The sequence below is a fragment of the Astyanax mexicanus genome, unplaced genomic scaffold (assembly GCF_023375975.1).
Source record: "Astyanax mexicanus isolate ESR-SI-001 unplaced genomic scaffold, AstMex3_surface scaffold_31, whole genome shotgun sequence".
Lineage (NCBI taxonomy): Eukaryota > Metazoa > Chordata > Actinopteri > Characiformes > Acestrorhamphidae > Astyanax > Astyanax mexicanus.
In genome coordinates, this window is record NW_026040041.1 from 7,355,367 (window position 1) to 7,379,962 (window position 24,596).

At 35.1% G+C, this 24,596-nt stretch overlaps 1 protein-coding gene across 3 annotated transcripts in view; it reads right to left on the reverse strand.

Annotated features, from left to right (window-relative positions):
- Positions 1-24,596, reverse strand: part of LOC111189535 (NACHT, LRR and PYD domains-containing protein 3-like) — a 103,258-nt gene that overhangs the window by 63,206 nt on the left and 15,456 nt on the right. For 2 of the 3 annotated variants that reach the window (XM_049472893.1, XM_049472892.1), the window contains exon 4: positions 9,455-9,628. The exons of the other annotated variant lie outside the window; for it this stretch is intronic. In XM_049472893.1, coding sequence (XP_049328850.1) covers positions 9,455-9,628 — 174 coding nt within the window. The remainder of the gene's footprint in view (positions 1-9,454; positions 9,629-24,596) is intronic. 3 annotated transcript variants of the gene reach the window in all.

A 24,596-nucleotide genomic window follows, 5' to 3' on the forward strand; every position in this document is an offset into this window, starting at 1 on the left:
GTTCTATGAAGATAGAGAATAGATAAGGAGAGAGTGAGCATCTGTCACCATAAACAGGTAAAGAGACTGAATGCAGATGCAGACTGGGTTTATTCAAATAAACAATTCAAAAGACAGGCACGGGTCGAATCACAGGCAAACAGGGTATTCAGAGGAAAAGGCTGAGACGAAGTAAATAAACAAGGCTAGAGGTCAGACTACCAGAAAAACAATACGAATATAATGCTCAGAGCTTAGAGTTCAAATGAAATGCTAAGACTTCGCAGAGAGTCTCTTCACTGGAGCTCCTTTATAGAGCTGGTAATAGAGTTCAGGTGCTCAGGGTGGGGCCGGTGATTAAAACTACGGTGAAGCCAAGCGCTGTTGGGCAGGAGAGGGTGGAGTCGGCGGGCTGACAGCATCCTTGTCTAGTCCCCCGGTGTAGTGTGAAAGGTTGAGATATTACCCCATTGGTGTTGACTGTGGTCTTAGGTGCAGTGTATAAAATCTGTATCCAATTAAGAAATGATTCTCCAAACCCGAGTTTGTGCAGTGTGGTGAATAAGAGTTTTCAGTTCACTCTATCAAAGGCTTTCTCTGCATCCAGGGTAACAACTGCTGTTGGTATGTTCTGGTGAGAGGTGTAATCTATTATGTTCACTAATCTGCACATATTGGTGGATGAATGTCGACCCTTGAGGAATCCAGTTTGATCAGGATGTATTAAATTATGGATTATTGTTTCTATTCTGTTTGCAAGAGCCTTGCTGATTATTCTTGTGTCTGTATTTATTAATGATAATGGTCTGTAGCTGGATGGTAGGGTACATAACATTGTGTGTTCCTTCCAAACAACTCAAATTTGGTTTAATCTGTCCACAGTATATTTAGCCAGTACTGCTGTGGAGCATCCAGGTGCTCTTTTGCAAAGTTCAAATGTGCAGCAATGTTTTTTCGTAGCTTCCTCCGTGGTTTCCTCCCATGAACTCCATTCTTGTTTAATGTTTTCCTCATTCTTGAGGAATTCTTGAACGTAGGTCTTCTGAGATCTCTTTTGTGTGAGGCATGATTTACATCAAGTAATGCTTCTTAACAACAGCAAACTCAAAACTGGTGTGTTTTTATAGGGCAGGGCAGCTTTAACCAACACATCCAATCTCATCACATCCTGCCTCCAATTAGCTCTTAGAAAAGTCATTAGCCTAGGTGTTCACATACCTTTCCCCTCTCACTGTGAATTTTAACATGTTGTGCTCAATAAAACCATGCAAACATATCATTTTTGTGTGATATTAGTTTAAGCAGACTGTGTTTGTCTATTGTTGTGACGTAGATGAAGATCAGAACACATTCAATGACCAATTTATGCAGAAATCTAAGTAATCCCAAAGTGTTCATATACTGTTTGTTGCAACTGTATCAACATTGTGGCTATATGAATTGCAACTACTGTGTTTTTATCTTATTTTAACTGAAGTGTACCAACGATTTTGTTCCAGTGTGCACATATTTAAGTTTACCTTTACTGTAACTAAGAAAACGTCTCTTTGAATAAAAATTCTCACAGTTTCACTGTTAATAGAGTGGTTATCTCATGGCTACATCTTCAAAACCTTTTAGTTTTGCAACTTTTAAAAATATTTTTTCTCAATATTTTATTGGATGGGGATGATCAATAAATATTATAAACATTACAGCTAAAAAACTTAGGAGGAAAAGAAGCAGGATCGTAAAGTAACCTCTCTCATTAGAAATAAATAAAACAGAAATGGGAGAAGAAAAGTGTAGAAAAAAAAATAAAAGTGTAAAGGCAACCATAACATTTTCTGCTAATTCTTTATCTTTTTGTCCCAGAATTGAGTCAAAATGTGTCAATGTGTATTGAAATCCTTGGCCCAGAATTGTATGGAAAAGTGTGCTCATTTGACTGTATAGGTTTTTAACTGAAGCAGCTATGCTAATTTCTTTATATTTTTTTAGGTTCGGATTTGGGATAGGTGTAGTAAAGGGTTAAAAATAAGCTGCACAGGACATTTTTTGTCCTGTTACCTGTCATTATCTTAAAATAGACACTTCAAAAATTAAGAAAAATATCAAGATGTTTTTATCCAGTGCACAGGATTTTAGTATAATTTGAAAACAAACATGCGACCTTAACATTTTCTGTTATTTTTTTAAATCTCTTTGTCCCAGAATTGAGTCAAAATGTGTCGAAAACTTAAAAATAACCATTCTATTGAATTCCTTGGCCCAGAATTGTATGGAAAAGTGTGCTCATTTGTCTGTCTAACTTAAGGAGATATGCCAATTTATTAATTATTTTTCAGGTTTGGCATTAGGATAGATGTAGTAAAAAGTTAAAAATTAGCCCCACAGGACATTTTTTGTCCTGTTACCTGTCAGTAGACACTTTAAGGACTAAGAAAAATCTCAGGATGTTTTTATTTAGTGTTCAGGAATTTAGTATAACGTGAAAACGTACAGGCAAATTAACATTTTCTGCTAATTTTTTTAATTTTTTCCCAGAATTAAGTCAAAATGTGTAAAAAACGTAAAAAATAACCACTCCGTTAAATTCCTTGGTCCAGAATTGTTTGGAAAAGTGTGCTCATTTGTCTGTATAGGTTGTTAACTCAAGGAGCTATGCCATTTTCTTCATTATTTTTTTCTGGTTCGGAATTAGCATAGATGCATTAAAGGGTTAAAAATAAATGTCATGGGACATTATTTCATCCTGTTACCTGTCAGAATCTTAAAATAGACACTTTAAAGATTAAGAAAAAAACAGGTGGCGAAAAAAAATCCACTATGTGCTCGTGGACCCCTGTTTCCATCTAGACTAATAGTCAGAGCACACCTGCTTAATATAATTGGCATAAGAGATCATGTTTGTGTGTGTAGTGTTTGTATGTGTGTGTGTGTGTGTGCGTGTGTGTGTGTGTGTGTGTGTGTGTGTGTGTGTGTGTGTGTGAAGGTGAGATGCTCTGTTTGTTGTATTTTGATGATCTTACCACAGTTTCTCCAGTTTACAGTGTGGATTCTTCAGTCCAGCAGAGAGCAGCTTCACTCCTGAATCCTGCAGTTCATTAACACTCAGGTACAATTCTCTCAGAGTTGAGGAGTTTGAGCTGAGAACTGAGGCCAGATCTGCACAGCTTTTATCTGATAGATTACAGTCCCACAGCCTGAGAGAGAAATGATAATCCATTAGAAACACTGACATATAAACACACACACCCCTTAGGAAGAGGTGTAAATATATCTATTATTTATCTATTACATATCTAATATATCTATTAAATATATCTATTATGTAGAATAGTTTATGTAGAAATTTTATACGATTATTGAGTGAATTAAAGTAAGTAAAGCTGAATATTATTTGCTTATTTAAGAAAGGTTTAAAATGCCTCTCACATGCATACATATACATATCCTCCACACACAAACTAACTCCAATTTTTTATCAATAAATTGGTTAACATATTTTTCAGAGATTATTTCAGCAATTATTAAAGCACGACATGATTTAGCTGAATCTCACACACTGCAGATTAAACTAACACTGAACTTAAAATTCAGATAAACAGACATGCATGTACTTCTGATAAAGAGCTCAGAAGAGAACACTTTCCCACAGAGAACATGCTCTACTGACATGGTTCTTATAGCCTATAGGAATATAAAGGATAGGTTCCATCACCTTTCTAGTAGAGATCAGTTCATGTTCAGTGTAGAACAGCAGAGAAAATGCAGTAATGCAGGAATATTTACAAACTAAATCATTTTATTACACTTCACAACTACACCTCTACTGAACTAGGATACATTCTCTATCTAAGCCCTGAGAAAAAATTATATTAAATGTATGTAAAAAGTTTTTATCTCTTTTACTGTAACTAATGAAACAATGGTTCCCATTAAGTCAAAAATGTACCTTGTGGTGTAACACTGACAAAAAAATCTTAATATTTTATTGGATCAGGATCTTTTGATCAAAAAGTACAAATAATTAGATGCAGCTTTACTAATGGAGTATCTGTCCTCTGTGAAATGACCACATTTGTACTGGAATATCAAAATTATTCAGGTGATGCTGGTTTTAATTATTTAATTGTGTGTGTGTGTGTGTGTGTGTGAGTGTGTGTGTGTGTGTGTGTGTGTGTGTGTGTGTGTGTGTGTGTGTGTGTGTGTGTGTGAAGGTGAGATGCTCTGATTGTTGTATTTTGATGATCTTACTCCAGTTTCTCCAGTTTACAGTGTGAACTGTAAATATATATATTGTGTAGAAAAGTTCCTGTAAAAATATTATACTATTATTTACTGAATTAAAATGAGTGAAGCTGAAGATGTTTTACATATTTAAGAAATGTTTAACATGTTTCCCTTCCTTTACTATAAACAATAATATGCACATGAATACATATACATATCCTCCACACACACAAACTAACTCTAATTTCTTTATCAATAAATTGGTTACAGATTATTTTCAGTGATTATTTCATCAGTTATTAAAGCAAGACATGATCATTCATTTAGCTGAATCTCACACACTGCAGATTAAACTAACACTGAACTTAAATTCAGATAAACAGACATGCATGTACTTCTGATAAAGAGCTCAGAATAGAACACTTTTCCACAGAGAACATGCTGCTCAGTGTATTTCTCTATATAAGGGTGAAATTAGAATAAGATTATTTAGTATTGTTTTAAATGATTCTGTTGAACCACACTTCAAAAGCAATGTCTGGTATTCATTTGTTTCATTTGTATATAACTATATACATTTAATATAGTTGGGGGTTTAGGGTTGGAGGAAATGAGATGCAGAAGGGAGTACAGGGGGAGAAAAAAACAAACAAACAAACAAAAACAAAAAAAAACAAAGAAAAATTAAAATTAAGAAAGAAATAGACATATATATACCAAAATATAGCTAAACAGAAAACAGAATCATGAACTTATGTGCAATTTTAACTTCTAGTTTTGCTATGTTTTATCTTATGTTGGATTATTATGTGATTTAATGTAATGTTTGAATTAGATGTGTCCAAATTGGGTCTGAATCTGTGTTTTTGGTGGGTTCTGAGTGTCTAGAGAGAGATAGTCTGTTAGTAGATTTTTTCCAGTGATTGATGTTAATGTTATTTTTGTTTTCCAGTTTATGAGGATGATTTTCTTGGTGATGACTCGCGACATTAAGATTATTCTATTGTTTTGTGGTGTTGTGTTAGTGGGTGGTGTGTCTCCTAGTAGGCAGAGTGATGGTGTTGGGTGGATTTGGGTGGTGAGGGCATGAGATAGGAGGGTAATAACTTATTTCCAGAACTGGTTAACGGGTGTGCAGTGCCACATAGCGTGGATATAATTATCAACTGTGTTTTGATTGCAGTGTGTACAAATTGGTGAGATAGTGAATCCCATTTTATACATGTTGTGTGTGGTGTAATGAACTCGGTGGATAACTTTATACTGGATGAGTTGTAAATTAGTGTTTCTGATCATGTTGTGAATATTATTACACACCTGGACCCAGAAATCGGCATTAGGAGTTAATGATAAATCTTCTTCCCATTGTTTGCACGGTAAGCTAATAGTAAGATTCAATTGAGATATTATTTTATATATTTTGGATAATATTTTATTTGTTGTAGTAATGCTAAGAAATTCTGAAACCAACCATTTTGAACAGATGAGTGATCTTAACTGGTGGTATTGTAAAAATTGAGTTCTCCCAATGCCGTATTTCTGGGTTAATTGTGGTAGTGACATTAAGGTGGTATTTTGATACATGTGTTTGAGGTGTGTGATCCCCTTTTCGATTCAAGGTGGGTAGTTTAGTGTTTTTTATCAATGATAAAGTCCGGGTTGTTCCAGATGGGTGAATGACTGGTTGGTGTGAGTACAGAGTTTGTTATCTTGTGAAAATAATGGTGGAAGTTTGGTGCCTCTAGGCCGCCATGTGATTTTGAGTTCTGTAACGTTGTGAGTTTGATTCTGGGTGGTTTATTTTTCCAGTAATATTCAGTTGTTGTGGTATTTAGAGTTTGAAACCAGGAGGGTGGGGCTGAATGGGAATCATTGAAAATAAATAACTGATTTTTGGGAATACTGTCATTTTAATTGTAGCAACTCTGCCAGCAAGTAAAAGGGGAAGTGTTGTCCAACGGCGGAGATCATCACTTATTGATTTAGTTTAATGAGTTTAAATTGAGTTTAAACAACTCTGACAGCTGGGGGAGACCCTCACACCCAGATATGTGAATTAGTGCACATGGGGGTGGGTAGTGTTTTCAGTTTAACATCAGGTTTATTTATGTTTATTGGGAGAACTGCAGATTTTGACCAATAGATTGAATACTCTTATATTTTTGAATAATTTCCGATTGATTGGATTGTTTCTTTTATTGAAATAACTGTTTTTTGTAGAAATAGTAAGATATCATCTGCATATAGACTGATTTTATGTTGCATGTTGGGTGTTTGGGTTTCTTTAATGTTTGTGTTTTGATGTATCGCTGCTGCTAGCGGTTCTATGAAGATAGAGAATAGATAAGGAGAGAGTGAGCATCTGTCACCATAAACAGGTAAAAAGACTGAATGCAGATGCAGACTGGGTTTATTCAAATAAACAATCCAAAAGACAGGCACGGGTCGAATCACAGGCAAACAGGGTATTCAGAGGAAAAGGCTGAGACGAAGTAAATAAACAAGGCTAGAGGTCAGACTACCAGAAAAACAATACGAATATAATGCTCAGAGCTTAGAGTTCAAATGAAATGCTAAGACTTCGCAGAGAGTCTCTTCACTGGAGCTCCTTTATAGAGCTGGTAATAGAGTTCAGGTGCTCAGGGTGGGGCCGGTGATTAAAACTACGGTGAAGCCAAGCGCTGTTGGGCAGGAGAGGGTGGAGTCGGCGGGCTGACAGCATCCTTGTCTAGTCCCCCGGTGTAGTGTGAAAGGTTGAGATATTACCCCATTGGTGTTGACTGTGGTCTTAGGTGCAGTGTATAAAATCTGTATCCAATTAAGAAATGATTCTCCAAACCCGAGTTTGTGCAGTGTGGTGAATAAGAGTTTTCAGTTCACTCTATCAAAGGCTTTCTCTGCATCCAGGGTAACAACTGCTGTTGGTATGTTCTGGTGAGAGGTGTAATCTATTATGTTCACTAATCTGCACATATTGGTGGATGAATGTCGACCCTTGAGGAATCCAGTTTGATCAGGATGTATTAAATTATGGATTATTGTTTCTATTCTGTTTGCAAGAGCCTTGCTGATTATTCTTGTGTCTGTATTTATTAATGACAATGGTCTGTAGCTGGATGGTAGGGTACATAACATTGTGTGTTCCTTCCAAACAACTCAAATTTGGTTTAATCTGTCCACAGTATATTTAGCCAGTACTGCTGTGGAGCATCCAGGTGCTCTTTTGCAAAGTTCAAATGTGCAGCAATGTTTTTTCGTAGCTTCCTCCGTGGTTTCCTCCCATGAACTCCATTCTTGTTTAATGTTTTCCTCATTCTTGAGGAATTCTTGAACGTAGGTCTTCTGAGATCTCTTTTGTGTGAGGCATGATTTACATCAAGTAATGCTTCTTAACAACGGCAAACTCAAAACTGGTGTGTGTTTTTATAGGGCAGGGCAGCTTTAACCAACACATCCAATCTCATCACATCCTGCCTCCAATTAGCTCTTAGAAAAGTCATTAGCCTAGGGGTTCACATACTTTTCCCCTCTCACTGTGAATGTTAACATGTTGTGCTCAATAAAACTATGCAAACATATCATTTTTGTGTGGTATTAGTTTAAGCAGACTGTGTTTGTTTATTGTTGTGACTTAGATGAAGATCAGAACACATTCAATGACCAATTTATGCAGAAATCTAAGTAATCCCAAAGGGTTCATATACTGTTTGTTGCAACTGTATCAACATTGTGGCTATATGAATTGCAACTACTGTGTTTTTATCTTATTTTAACTGAAGTGTACCAACGATTTTGTTCCAGTGTGCACATATTTAAGTTTACCTTTACTGTAACTAAGAAAACTTCTCTTTGAATAAAAAGTCTCACAGTTTCACTGTTAATAGAGTGGTTATCTCATGGCTACATCTTCAAAACCTTTTAGTTTTGCAACTTTTAAAAATATTTTTTCTCAATATTTTATTGGATGGGGATGATCAATAAATATTATAAACATTACAGCTAAAAAACTTAGGAGGAAAAGAAGCAGGATCGTAAAGTAACCTCTCTCATTAGAAATAAATAAAACAGAAATGGGAGAAGAAAAGTGTAGAAAAATAAATAAAAGTGTACAGGCAACCATAACATTTTCTGCTAATTCTTTATCTTTTTGTCCCAGAATTGAGTCAAAATGTGTCAATGTGTATTGAAATCCTTGGCCCAGAATTGTATGGAAAAGTGTGCTCATTTGACTGTATAGGTTTTTACTGAAGGAGCTATGCCAATTTCTTTATATTTTTTTAGGTTCGGATTTGGGATAGGTGTAGTAAAGGGTTAAAAATAAGCTGCACAGGACATTTTTTGTCCTGTTACCTGTCATTATCTTAAAATAGACACTTCAAAAATTAAGAAAAATATCAAGATGTTTTTATCCAGTGCACAGGATTTTAGTATAATTTGAAAACAAACATGCGACCTTAACATTTTCTGTTATTTTTTTAAATCTCTTTGTCCCAGAATTGAGTCAAAATGTGTCAAAAACTTAAAAATAAACATTCTATTGAATTTCTTGGCCCAGAATTGTATGGAAAATTGTGCTCATTTGTCTGTCTAACTTAAGGAGATATGCCAATTTATTAATTATTTTTCAGGTTTGGCATTAGGATAGATGTAGTAAAAAGTTCAAAATAAGCCCCACAGGACATTTTTTGTCCTGTTATCTGTCAGTAGACACTTTAAGGACTAAGAAAAATCTCAGGATGTTTTTATTTAGTGTGCAGGAATTTAGTATAACGTGAAAACGTACAGGCAAATTAACATTTTCTTCAATTTTTTTTTTTTCCCCAGAATTAAGTCAAAATGTGTAAAAAACGTAAAAAATAACCACTCCGTTAAATTCCTTGGTCCAGAATTGTATGGAAAAGTGTGCTCATTTGTCTGTATAGGTTGTTAACTCAAGGAGCTATGCCATTTTCTTCATTATTTTTTTTTTTGTTCAGAATTAGCATAGATGCATTAAAGGGTTAAAAATAAATGTCATGGGACATTATTTCATCCTGTTACCTGTCAGAATCTTAAAATAGACACTTTAAAGATTAAGAAAAAAACAGGTGGCGAAAAAAAATCCACTATGTGCTCGTGGACCCTTGTTTCCATCTAGACTAATAGTCAGAGCACACCTGCTTAATATAATTTGCATAAGAGATCATGTTTGTGTGTGTAGTGTGTGTGTGTGTGTGTGTGAAGGTGAGATGCTCTGTTTGTTGTATTTTGATGATCTTACTTCAGTTTCTCCAGTTTACAGTGTGGATTCTTCAGTCCAGCAGAGAGCAGCTTCACTCCTGAATCCTGCAGTTTATTATTACTCAGGTTCAGTTCTCTCAGAGTTGAGGAGTTTGAGCTGAGAGCTGAGGCCAGATCTGCACAGCTTTTCTCTGATAGATTACACCAATCCAGCCTGAGAGAGAAATGATAATCCATTAGAAACACTGACATATAAACACACACACCCCTTAGGAAGAGGTGTAAATATGTCTATTATATATCTATTACCTATCTAATACATCTATTAAATATATCTATTATGTAGAATAGTTTATGTAGAAATTTTATACGATTATTGAGTGAATTAAAGTAAGTAAAGCTGAATATTATTTACTTATTTAAGAAAGGTTTAAAATGCCTCTCACATGCATACATATACATATCCTCCACACACAAACTAACTCCAATTTTTTATCAATAAATTGGTTAACATATTTTTCAGAGATTATTTCAGCAATTATTAAAGCACGACATGATTTAGCTGAATCTCACACACTGCAGATTAAACTAACACTGAACTTAAAATTCAGATAAACAGATATGCATGTACTTCTGATAAAGAGCTCAGAAGAGAACACTTTTCCACAGAGAACATGCTCTACTGACATGGTTCTTATAGCCTATAGGAATATAAAGGATAGGTTCCATCACCTTTCTAGTAGAGATCAGTTCATGTTCAGTGTAGAACAGCAGAGAAAATGCAGGAATATTTACAAACTAAATCATTGTATTACACTTCACAACTACACCTCTACTGAACTAGGATACATTCTCTATCTAAGCCCTGAGAAAAAATTATATTAAATGTATGTAAAAAGTTTTTTTATCTCTTTTACTGTAACTAATGAAACAATGGTTCCCATTAAGTCAAAAATGTACCTTGTGGTGTAACACTGACAAAAAAATCTTAATATTTTATTGGATCAGGATCTTTTGATCAAAAAGTACAAATAATTAGATGCAGCTTTACTAATGGAGTATCTGTCCTCTGTGAAATGACCACATTTATACTGGAATATCAAAAGTATTCAGGTGATGCTGGTTTTAATTATTTAATTGTGTGTGTGTGTGTGTGTGTGTGTGTGTGTGTGTGTGTGTGTGTGTGTGTGTGTGTGTGTGTGTGTGTGTGAGTGTGAAGGTGAGATGCTCTGTTTGTTGTATTTTGATGATCTTACTCCAGTTTCTCCAGTTTACAGTGTGAACTATGTAAAATATGTTTTACATATTTAAGAAATGTTTAACATGTTTCCCTTCCTTTACTATAAACAATAATATGCACATGAATACATATACATATCCTCCACACACACAAACTAACTCTATTTCATCAATTATATCAACTAACTATTTCATCAATTATTAAAGCAAGACATGATCATTCATTTAGCTGAATCTCACACACTGCAGATTAAACTAACACTGAACTTAAATTCAGATAAACAGACATGCATGTACTTCTCAGAGCTCAGAATAGAACACTTTTCCACAGAGAACATGCTGCTCAGTGTATTTCTCTATATGAGGGTGAAATTAGAATAAGATTATTTAGTATTGTTTTAAATGATTCTGTTGAACCACACTTCAAAAGCAATGTCTGGTATTCATTTGTTTCATTTGTATATAACTATATTCATTTAATATAGTTGGGGGTTTAGGGTTGGAGGAAGTGAGATGCAGAAGGGGTTACAGGGGGAGAAAAAAACAAACAAACAAACAAAAAAACAAAAACAAAAAAAACAAAGAAAAATTAAAATTAAGAAAGAAAGATACATACATATATATACCAAAATATAGCTAAACAGAAAACAGAATCATGAACTTATGTGCAATTTTAACTTCTAGTTTTGCTATGTTTTATCTTGTGTTGGATTATTATGTGATTTAATGTAAAGTTTGAATTAGATGTGTCTAAATTGGGTCTGAATCTGTGTTTTTGGTGGGTTTTGAGTGTCTAGATAGAGATAGTCTGTTAGTAGGTTCTTCCAGTGATTGATGTTAATGTTATTTTTGTTTTCCAGTTTATGAGGATGATTTTCTTGGTGATGACTTGTGACATTAAGATTATTCTATTGTTTTATGGTGTTGTGTTAGTGGTTGTTGTGTCTCCTAGTAGGCAGAGTGATGGTGTTGGGTGGATTTGGGTGGTGAGGGCATGAGATAGGAGGGTAATAACTTCTTTCCAGAACTGTTTAACGGGTGTGCAGTGCCACATAGCGTGGATATAATTATCAACTGTGTTTTGATTGCACTGTGTACAAGTTGGTGAGTTTGTGAATCCCATTTTATACATTTTGTGTGTGGTGTAGTGAACTCTGTGAATAACTTTATACTGGATGAGTTGTAAATTAGTGTTTTTGATCATGTTGTGATTATTATTACACACCTGGACCCAGAAATCAGCATTAGGAGTTAATGATAAATCTTCTTCCCATTGTTTGCACTGTAAGCTAATAGTAAGATTCAATTGAGATATTATTTTATATATTTTGGATAATATTTTATTTGTTGTAGTAATGCTAAGAAATTCTGAAATTGGTGAAGGCAGGTCTAATGTGATTGGGGTGATTTTTGAACAGATGATTGATCTTAACTGGTGGGATTGTAAAAATTGAGTTCTCCCAATGCCATATTTCTGGGTTAATTGTGGTAGTGACATTAAGGTGGTATTGTGATACATGTGTTTGAGGTGTGTGATCCCTTTTCGATTCAAGGTGGGTAGTTTAGTGTTTTTTATCAATGATAAAGTCCGGGTTGTTCCAGATGGGTGAATGTCTGGTTGGTGTGAGTACAGAGTTTGTTATCTTGTGAAAATAATGGTGGAAGTTTGGTGCCTCTAGGCCGCCATGTGATTTTGAGTTCTGTAATGTTGTGAGTTTGATTCTGGGTGGTTTATTTTTCCAGTAATATTCAGTTATTGTGGTATTTAGAGTTTGAAACCAGGTGGGTGGGGCTGAATGGGAATCATTGAAAATAAATAATTGATTTTTGGTAATACTGTCATTTTAATTGTAGCAATTCTGCCAGCAAGTAAAAGGGGAAGTGTTGTCCAACGGCGGAGATCATCACTTATTGATTTAGTTTAATGAGTTTAAATTGAGTTTAAACAACTCTGACAGCTGGGGGAGACCCTCACACCCAGATATGTGAATTAGTGCACATGGGGATGGGTAGTGTTTTCAGTTTAACATCAGGTTTATTTATGTTTATTGGAGAATTGCAGATATTGACCATTTGATTGAATACTCTTATATTTTGGAATAATTTTCGATTGTTTGGATTGTTTCTTTTATTGAAATAACTGTTTTTTGTAGAAATAGTAAGATATCACCTGCATATAGACTGATATTATGTTGCATGTTGGGTGTTTGGATTCCTTTAATGTTTGTATTTTGATGTATCGCTGCTGCTAGCGGTTCTATGAAGATAGAGAATAGATAAGGAGAGAGTGAGCATCTGTCACCATAAACAGGTAAAGAGACTGAATGCAGATGCAAACTGGGTTTATTCAAATAAACAATCCAAAATACAGGCACGGGTCGAATCACAGGCAAACAGGGTATTCAGAGGAAAAGGCTGAGACGAAGTAAATAAACAAGGCTAGAGGTCAGACTACCAGAAAAACAATACGAATATAATGCTCAGAGCTTAGAGTTCAAATGAAATGCTAACTTTTCGCAGAGAGTCTCTTAACTGGAGCTCCTTTATAGAGCTGGTAATAGAGTTCAGGTGCTCAGGGTGGGGCCGGTGATTAAAACTACGGTGAAGCCAAGCGCTGTTGGGCAGGAGAGGGTGGAGTCGGCGGGCTGACAGCATCCTTGTCTAGTCCCCCGGTGTAGTGTGAAAGGTTGAGATATTACCCCATTGGTGTTGACTGTGGTCTTAGGTGCAGTGTATAAAATCTGTATCCAATTAATAAATGATTCTCCAAACCCGAGTTTGTGCAGTGTGGTGAATAAGAGTTTCCAGTTCACTCTATCAAAGGCTTTCTCTGCATCCAGGGCTACAACTGCTGTTGGTATGTTCTGGTGAGAGGTGTAATCTATTATGTTCACTAATCTGCACATATTGGTGGATGAATGTCGACCCTTGAGAAATCCAGTTTGATCAGGATGTATTAAATTATGGATTATTGTTTCTATTCTGTTATCTAGAGCCTTGCTGATTATTCTTGTGTCTGTATTTATTAATGATAATGGTCTGTAGCTGGATGGTAGGGTAGGGTCTTTGTTTGGTTTAAGGTGAAGGGAGATGATTGCAGTATTCATGTTTGTTGGTAGTTTTGCATTTTGTTTAATTTCTGATATCATTCTGTAAAACAGTTGAGATAGGGATGACCAAAAGTGTTTATAAAACTCAGCAGGGAATCTGTCAGGTCCTGGTGCTTTATTGTTAGGAGTGTGTTTTAGGGCTTTGTAGAATTCTTCTGGAGATAATGGTATTTCAAGTGTATGTTTTTGGTTTTTGGTTAATTTAGGCAGTTTGATGTGGTCCAGGAAGTTACTGATTTCATCTAAGTTGGTTTCATTGCCTGATGAATAAACATTTTTAAAAATCTTTAAAGGTGTCGTTAATTTCATCAGGTATCAGGTATCTTTTTATGGTTGGAAAAATATTTTTTTCTTTATTAAGCTTAATGAGATTTGCTAAATATTTTCAGTATGTATTCAGTGTTTGAATTCCATATCATTGAGAGAGGTGCATGGTCACTTGTTGTGATAGGGTGAATTTATATATGTACAATGTTTGACAAAATTTAATTACTAATTAGTAAATAATCAATGTGTGAATATGATTTATGTACTGCTGAGTAAAATGTGAATTCTTTGGTTGTTGGATGATTTTGTCGCCACCCATCACCAAGACCAAAATCCTGCATGTACTGTTTTATTATTTCAGTGGAATTCCAGTTGCGTGTGTTCTGAGTATGAGCTGATCGGTCTAAAGATGAGTCTATAACTGTATTAAAATCGCCTCTGATGATGATTGAAGAGTTACATAGTGAGGAAATTTGTGTAAAAAAGTCATGAAAAAATGAGGGATTGTCAATATTTGGTCTGTAGATGTTAGCAATGGTAAAAGTGTGGTTGTTAATGGTGATATTTATGATGATAAATCGTTCATCTGGGTCTGTGATTGTAGTATTGTGTGTGAATGTGATTTTGTTATGTATTAAAATGGCTACACCTCTTTGTCTAGAGTTATAATTGGCTGTAAATATATGATTGTGTTCTACTGATTTCAGTTTATGTTGATCTGATTCTGTTAGGTGAGTTTCTTGTAGAAGGTATATATCTGCTTTTAAACGGCTGAGATGGAGGATTATTTTAGTTTTTTTCTCTTGGGAGCCGATTCCATGTATGTTCCATGTAAAAAAAATTAATTGTTGCATGTTGGAGTGTTGGTGGGTGTCAGATAGTTTGTAGATGATAGTGTGGTGATGTTCATGTTTCTGTTCAGGCAGATGTAATTTTATCTCAGGTAAGAGATAGAGAGAAAGATTAGTGTAGGCATGAACAGGGTAGTGTGGTGTTGTTTTCCTGTTTTATGCATAAAGAAAAGTGCAGTGTAGACGAGTGCGATGTAGTGATGGATAGTTATAAATACATATTCAGACAGTATTCTTATGTACATTATTTGTGTATATATTTGCATGTATATTTCTTATTAAAGTATATGTAATTGTCTAGATAGATAGATAGATAGATAGATAGATAGATAGATAGATAGATAGATAGATAGATAGATAGATAGATAGATAGATAGATCTGTGGTGCGCAGTCAGGTAAACAGCTGTGGTGCGTCTCCATTAATGAGCACCCAACCGGCATCAGTACAGCCAGGGCGTGATTTCCTTATCTCTGTACAGCTGAACATCCACATAGAGTTTATCTAAGAAGAACTGCCCTTTTTCCATTTTGTATGAGCTGTTTTCTTACGGTGAGAAGTCTTTTGAGTATTTCTCGGGGGTACTGGTCGTTAATGTTGTACATTTTTTTTTTTTCAGTTCTTTCCTTTGCTGAATATTGTTTGTGTTTATAGTGTTCCACTTTTGCTACAATGGGTCTGGGGCGTTGGTATTGTGAGTTTATTCCCCCCATGCGGTGCACGCGGTACTGTGAGCTTGTAAGTCGAGTACTGTCCGTTTCATTTCCTTGTTTTCCTTGAGAACAGATGAGAGTTGGTTTGTGATGGTGTTTATATTGTCCTGTAGTGTTTTTTTTCTCCTTTGCCAGAGACGTGACCTGCTCCTGGCTGAAAAAGTATACGTATTCTGAAGCTTCCAATGTTTGTTTTGGTTAGTCACTGTGGGCTGCCATCTTGCTCTGTCTTGTCTTGCTCTGTCTTGTGAGAGGGTAGCGTTACAGCGTCATCAGCCTGTCTCTAAATAGTCTAATGTCTGATTTTCATTAGGTTTAGTATTTTTACGTTTATTACTTTTTTCAGTTTAAAGATATACAGTTGTAAGAAAAAGTTTGTGAACCTTTTGGGATTATACTTGGATTTCTGCATAAATTGGTCATTAAATGTGTTCTGATCTTCATCTAAGTCACAACAATAGACAAACACACTATGCTTAAACTAATACCACACAAAAAATATGTTTGCATGGTTTTATTGAACACAACATGTTAACATTCACAGTGAGGGTAGAAAAACTATGTGAACCTTTGGATTTAATAACTGGTTGATCCTCCTTTGGCAGCAAAAACCTCAACCAATAGTTTCCTGTAGCTGCAGATCAGACCTGCAGAACGGTCAGGAGGAATTCTGTATCATTCCTCTTCACTAAACTGTTTCAGTTCAGCTATAATATTATCAGGATATCTGGTGTGAATCGCCCTCTTGAGGTCATGATGCCACAGCATCTCAATTGGGTTCAGGAGGTCAGGACTCTCCAGAAGGCGTATTTTCTTCTGTAGAAGCCGTTCGATTGTTGATTTGTTTCTATGTTTTGGGTCGCTGTCTTGTTGCATCATCCATCCTGTTGAGGTTCAGTTGGCGGACAGATGGTCTTAAGTTTTCCTGCAAAATGTCTTGGTAAACTGGGGAAATGCTGTGCCTTTTTTCTCCATACATAACATTGTGTGTTCCTTCCAAACAACTCAAATTTGGTTTAATCTGTCCACAGTATATTAAGCCAGTACTGCTGTGGAGCATCCAGGTGCTCTTTTGCAAAGTTCAAATGTGCAGCAATGTTTTTTCGTAGCTTCCTCCGTGGTTTCCTCCCATAAACTCCATTCTTGTTTAATGTTTTCCTCATTCTTGAGGAATTCTTGAACGTAGGTCTTCTGAGAGCTCTTTTGTGTGAGGCATGATTTACATCAAGTAATGCTTCTTAACAACAGCAAACTCAAAACTGGTGTGTGTTTTTATAGGGCAGGGCAGCTTTAACCAACACATCCAATCTCATCACATCCTGCCTCCAATTAGCTCTTAGAAAAGTCATTAGCCTAGGGGTTCACATACTTTTCCCCTCTCACTGTGAATGTTAACATGTTGTGCTCAATAAAACCATGCAAACATATCATTTTTGTGTGGTACTAGTTTAAGCAGACTGTGTTTGTTTATTGTTGTGACTTAGATGAAGATCAGAACACATTCAATGACCAATTTATGCAGAAATCTAAGTAATCCCAAAGGGTTCATATACTGTTTGTTGCAACTGTATCAACATTATGGCTATATGAATTGCAACTACTGTGTTTTTATCTTATTTTAACTGAAGTGTACCAACGATTTTGTTCCAGTGTGCACATATTTAAGTTTACCTTTACTGTAACTAAGAAAACTTAAAAAAGTTAAAAATAAGCCCCACAGGACATTTTTTGTCCTGTTACCTGTCAGTAGACACTTTAAGGACTAAGAAAAATCTCAGGATGTTTTTATTTAGTGTGCAGGAATTTAGTATAACATGAAAACGTACAAGCAAATTAACATTTTCTGCTCATTTTTTTTATTTTTTCCCAGAATTAAGTCAAAATGTGTAAAAAACGTAAAAAATAACCACTCCGTTAAATTCCTTGGTCCAGAATTGTATGGAAAAGTGTGCTCATTTGTCTGTATAGGTTGTTAACTGAAGGAGCTATGCCATTTTCTTCATTATTTTTTTCTGGTTTGGAATTAGCATAGATGCATTAAAGGGTTAAAAATAAATGTCATGGGACATTATTTCATCCTGTTACCTGTCAGAATCTTAAAATAGACACTTTAAAGATTAAGAAAAAACAGGTGGTGAAAAAAAATCCACTATGTGCTCGTGGACCCCTGTTTCCATCTAGACTAATAGTCAGAGCACACCTGCTTAATATAATTTGCATAAGAGATCATGTTTGTGTGTGTGTGTGTGTGTGTGAAGGTGAGATTCTCTGTTTGTTGTATTTTGATGATCTTACTTCAGTTTCTCCAGTTTACAGTGTGAACTCTTCAGTCCAGCAGAGAGCAGCTTCACTCCTGAATCCTGCAGTTCATTATTATTCAGGTTGAGTTCTCTCAGAGTTGAGGAATTTGAGCTGAGAACTGAGGCCAGATCTGCACAGCTTTTCTCTGATAGATTACACCTCCACAGCCTGAGAGAAAAATGATAATCCATTAGAAACACTGACATATAAACACAAACACACACCCCTTAGGAAGAGGTGTAAATATATCTATTATTTATCTATTACCTATCTAATATATCTATTAAATATATCTATTATGTAGAATAGTTCATGTAGAAATTTATACGATTATTCAGTAAATTAAAGTAGGTGAAGCTGAAGATTATTTACTTATTTAAGAAAGGATTAAATTAAAATGCCTCTCACATGCATACATATACATATCCTCCACACACAAACTAACTCCATTTTTTTTTATCAATAAATTGGTTAACATATTTTTCAGAGATTATTTCAGCAATTATTAAAGCACGACATGATTTAGCTGAATCTCACATACTGCAGAATAAACTAACACTGAACTTATAATTCAGATAAACAGACATGCATGTACTTCTGATAAAGAGCTCAGAAGAGAACACTTTTCCACAGAGAACATGCTCTACTGACATGGTTCTTATAGCCTATAGGAATATAAAGGATAGGTTCCATCACCTTTCTAGTAGAGATCAGTTCATGTTCAGTGTAGAACAGCAGAGAAAATGCAGGAATATTTACAAACTAAATCATTGTATTACACTTCACAACTACACCTCTACTGAACTAGGATACATTCTCTATCTAAGCCCTGAGAAAAAATTATATTAAATGTATGTAAAAAGTTTTTTTATCTCTTTTACTGTAACTAATGAAACAATGGTTCCCATTAAGTCAAAAATGTACCTTGTGGTGTAACACTGACAAAAAAATCTTAATATTTTATTGGATCAGGATCTTTTGATCAAAAAGTACAAATAATTAGATGCAGCTTTACTAATGGAGTATCTGTCCTCTGTGAAATGACCACATTTATACTGGAATATCAAAAGTATTCAGGTGATGCTGGTTTTAATTATTTAATTGTGTGTGTGTGTGTGTGTGTGTGTGTGTGTGAGTGTGAAGGTGAGATGCTCTGTTTGTTGTATTTTGATGATCTTACTCCAGTTTCTCCAGTTTACAGTGTGAACTATGTAAAATATGTTTTACATATTTAAGAAATGTTTAACATGTTTCCCTTCCTTTACTATAAACAATAATATGCACATGAATACATGTACATATCCTCCACACACACAAACTAACTTTAATGTCTTTATCAATAAATTGGTTACAGATTATTTTCAGTGATTATTTCATCAATTATTAAAGCAAGACATGATCATTCATTTAGCTGAATCTCACACACTGCAGATTAAACTAACACTGAACTTAAATTCAGATAAACAGACATGCATGTACTTCTGATAAAGAGCTCAGAATAGAACACTTTTCCACAGAGAACATGCTGCTCAGTGTATTTCTCTATATGAGGGTGACATTAGAATAAGATTATTTAGTATTGTTTTAAATGATTCTGTTGAACCACACTTCAAAAGCAATGTCTGGTTTTCATTTGTTTCATTTGTATATAACTATATACATTTAATATAGTTGGGGGTTTAGGGTTGGAGGAAGTGAGATGCAGAAGGGGTTACAGGGGGAGAAAAAAACAAACAAACAAACAAACAAACAAAAACAAAAAAAAACAAAGAAAAATTAAAATTAAGAAAGAAAGAGACATACATATATACCAAAATATAGCTAAACAGAAAACAGAATCATGAACTTATGTGCAATTTTAACTTCTAGTTTTGCTATGTTTTATCTTGTGTTGGATTATTATGTGATTTAATGTAATGTTTGAATTAGATGTGTCTAAATTGGGTCTGAATCTGTGTTTTTGGTGGGTTCTGAGTGTCTGGAGAGAGATAGTCTGTTAGTAGATTTTTCCAGTGATTGATGTTAATGTTATTTTTGTTTTCCAGTTTATGAGGATGATTTTCTTGGCGATGACTCGCGACATTAAGATTATTCTATTGTTTTGTGGTGTTGTGTTAGTGGTTGGTGTGTCTCCTAGTAGGCAGAGTGATGGTGTTGGGTGGATTTGGGTGGTGAGGGCATGAGATAGGAGGGTGATAACTTCTTTCCAGAACTGGTTAACAGGTGTGCAGTGCCACATAGCGTGGATATAATTATCAACCGTGTTTTGATTGCACTGTGTACAAATTGGTGAGATAGTGAATCCCATTTTATACATTTTGTGTGTGGTGTAGTGAACTCTGTGAATAACTTTATACTGGATGAGTTGTAAATTAGTGTTTCTGATCATGTTGTGATTATTATTACACACCTGGACCCAGAAATCAGCATTAGGAGTTAATGATAAATCTTGTTTGCATGGTAAGCTAATAGTAAGATTCAATTGAGATATTATTTTATATATTTTGGATAATATTTTATTTGTTGTAGTAATGCTAAGAAATTCTGAAATTGGTGAGTGCAGGTCTAATGTGATTGGGTTGATTTTTGAACAGATTGATCTTAACCGGTGGTATTGTAAAAATTGAGTTCTCTCAATGCCGTATTTCTGGGTTAATTGTGGTAGTGACATTAAGGTGGTATTGTGATACATTTGAGGTGTGTGATCCCCTTTTTTCGATTCAAGGTGGGTAGTTTAGTGTTTTTTTATCAATGATAAAGTCTGGGTTGTTCCAGATGGGTGAATGACTGGTTGGTTTGAGTACAGAGTTTGTTATCTTGTGAAAATAATGGTGGAAGTTTGGTGCCTCTAGGCCACCATGTGATTTTGAGTTCTGTAATGTGGTGAGTTTGATTCTGGGTGGTTTATTTTTCCAGTAATATTCAGTTATTGTGGTATTTAGAGTTTGAAACCAGGTGGGTGGGGGCTGAATGGGAATCATTGAAAATAAATAATTGATTTTTGGTAATACTGTCATTTTAAGTGTAGCAATTCTGCCTGCAAGTAAAAGGGGAAGTGTTGTCCAACGGCGGAGATCATCACTTATTGATTTATTTTAATGAGTTTAAATTGAGTTTGAACAACTCTGACAGCAGGGTGGAGACCCTCACACCCAGATATGTGAATTAGTGCACATGGGGGTGGGTAGTGTTTTCAGTTTAACATCAGGTTTATTTATGTTTATTGGGAGAACTGCAGATTTTGACCAATAGATTGAATACTCTTATATTTTTGAATAATTTCCGATTGTTTGGATTGTTTCTTTTATTGAAATAACTGTTTTTTGTAGAAATAGTAAGATATCATCTGCATATAGACTGATTTTATGTTGCATGTTGGGTGTTTGGATTCCTTTAATGTTTGTGTTTTGATGTATCGCTGCTGCTAGCGGTTCTATGAAGATAGAGATTAGATCTAGGTCTAGTCCCCCGGTGTAGTGTGAAAGGTTGAGATATTACTCCATTGGTGTTGACTGTGGTCTTAGGTGCAGTGTATAAAATCTGTATCCAATTAATAAATGATTCTCCAAACCCGAGTTTGTGCAGTGTGGTGAATAAGAGTTTCCAGTTCACTCTATCAAAGGCTTTCTCTGCATCCAGGGTAACAACTGCTGTTGGTATGTTCTGGTGAGAGGTGTAATCTATTATGTTCACTAATCTGCACATATTGGTGGATGAATGTCGACCCTTGAGGAATCCAGTTTGATCAGGATGTATTAAATTATGGATTATTGTTTCTATTCTGTTGGCTGGAGCCTTGCTGATTATTCTTGTGTCTGTATTTATTAATGATAATGGTCTGTAGCTGGATGGTAGGGTAGGGTCTTTGTTTGGTTTAAGGTGAAGGGAGATGATTGCAGTATTCATGTTTGTTGGTAGTTTTGCATTTTGTTTAATTTCTGATATCATTCTGTAAAACAGTTGAGATAGGGATGACCAAAAGTGTTTATAAAACTCAGCAGGGAATCCGTCAGGTCCTGGTGCTTTATTGTTAGGAATGTGTTTTAGAGCTTTGTAGAATTCTTCTGGAGATAATGATATTTCAAGTGTATGTTTTTGGTTTTTGGTTAATTTAGGCAGTTTGATGTGGTCCAGGAAGTTACTGATTTCATCTAAGTTGGTTTCATTGTCTGCTTAATATACTTTAAAAAAAATCTTTAAAGGGTGTCGTTAATTTCATCAGGTCTCTGTACTATTTTCCCTGCTGACTTTTTATGGTTGGAATAATTGTTTTATCTTTTATTACGCTTAATGAGATTTGCTAAATATTTTCCAGATTTATTTGAGTATTCAGTGTTTTCACGTCTCAATCTTTGTAATAAGAATTTAGTTTTCTTGTTTTTTAATTAATTTAGATCATATCTTAGTTGCCAAAGTTCTTTTTGCTTTTCTTCAGACATACTTATTCTACTTATATTCTTTAATTTTTTATTCTAACTTTACCTCATGTTCTGTTTCTTTCTTCTGTTTAAATGTGGCATATGATATTATTTTTCCTCTTAGAACCGCTTTGCCAGTCTCCCATAAAAGTGTTGGTGATGTGTCTGGAGAATCATTTATTTCTAGGAACGATGCCCACTCTCTTTTTATATAGCTGTTGAATTCTTGATCATTAAGTAGTGATGTGTTAAAGCGCCATCTAAAGGTCTGTTTATGTTGTTGGTTTAAATTCCATATCATTGAGACAGGTGCATGGTCACTTATTGTGATAGGGTGAATTTATATATGTACAATGTTTGAGAAAATTGAATTAATAATTATAAAATAATCAATGCGTGAATATGATTTATGTACTGCTGAGTAAAATATGAATTCTTTGGTTGTTGGATGATTTTGTCGCCACCCATCACCAAGACCAAAATCCTGCATGTACTGTTTTATTATTTCAGTGGAATTCCAGTTGCGTGTGTTCTGAGTATGAGCTGATCGATCTAAAGATGAATCTATAACTGCATTAAAATCGCTTCCAATCATGATTGAATAGTTCGATAGTGAGGAAATTTGTGTAAAAAAGTCATGAAAAAATGAGGGATTGTCAATATTTGGTCTGTAGATGTTAGCAATGGTAAAAGTGTGGTTGTTAATGGTGATATTTATGATGATAAATCGTTCATCTGGGTCTGTGATTGTAGTATTGTGTGTGAATGTGATTTTGTTATGTATTAAAATGGCTACACCTCTTTGTCTAGAGTTATAATTGGCTGTAAATATATGATTGTGTTCTACTGATTTCAGTTTATGTTGATCTGATTCTGTTAGGTGAGTTTCTTGTAGAAGGTATATATCTGATTTTAAACGGCTGAGATGGAGGAGTATTTTAGTTTTTTTCTCTTGGGAGCCGATTCCATGTATGTTCCATGTAATACATTTTAATCATTGCAGGTTGGAGTGTTGTTGGGTGAATAAAGCATGATTGATTCAAACATGATTAAAACAAATAGAAGTGACATTTAAAAACATGTAAAAGAACAACAAGGAATTGGAAATAAAAAATAAAATAAGAATAAAGCATGAATAAAACATGATACAAAAGTGCCGTTACAGAATAAAAGTGGGCGGAGCTACATTGTTTTAAGCTAAGCTGAAGGCCTGATCAAACATGTAGGTTTTCAGTCTGGATTTAAAAGTGTTTAGAGTTGGTGCTCTTCTAATGCTCTCTGTTAACTGGTTCCATTTAAGAGTAGCGTAGTAACTAAACGCTGCCTCTCCGTGTTTAGTTTTTACTTTAGGCAGCTCTAACTGAGCAGTTCCTGATGATCTGAGAGTTCTGCTCGGCTCATACTGCTGGAGAACATCAGATAAATATGCTGGTCCTGCACCATTAAGACATTTATAGACCAGTAACAGAACCTTAAAGTCATTTATGTAACATACTAGTATCCAGAGTAGGGATTTAAGGATGGGGGTGATGTGCTCCCTTCTTTTACTCCTAGTCAGAACTCTGGCTGCTGAATTCTGAATCAGCTGAAGCTGTTTGATGGTCTTTTTTGGGAGTCCAGTTAGGAGTCCCTTACAGTAATCAATCCTACTAGAAATAAAGGCGTGGATGAGTTTCTCCAGGTCTGCTGTAGACAGAAAATCTCTGATCTTATTTATGTTCTTGAGGTGATAAAATGCTGATTTGGTGACGGCTTTAACGAACCTGTTAAAAGTGAGATCAGAGTCCATTTGTACACAAAGATTACGCACTAGTTATTTAGATTTTAGGCTTTTTGAATCCAGATAGGCAGCTAGTCTGTGCCTCTCATTACTATTCCCAAATAAAATAATCTCTGTTTTATCCTTATTCAACTGCAGAAAGTTCTGTCCCATCCATTTATTTATCTTCTCAAGGCATTTACACAGTCAATGGGTCCATAGTTGTTTGGGCAGAGGACCATGTAGATCTGAGTGTCATCTGCATAGCTGTGGTAAGATATCCCATAGTCACGCATGATTTCACCCAGAGGAATCATATATAAATTAAATAAGAGTGGCCCAAGAATTGAACCCTGGAGTACACCACAGGTCACTTGCACAGTCTCACAGAAACATTATTTTCCATTTCCACAAAGTATTACCATGAAGGTATGAACTAAACCATTTTAGGACAGTTCCCGAAAGTCCAACCCAGTTCTCTAGTCTATCTATGAGAATGTTGTGGTCAATGGTGTCAAAATCAGC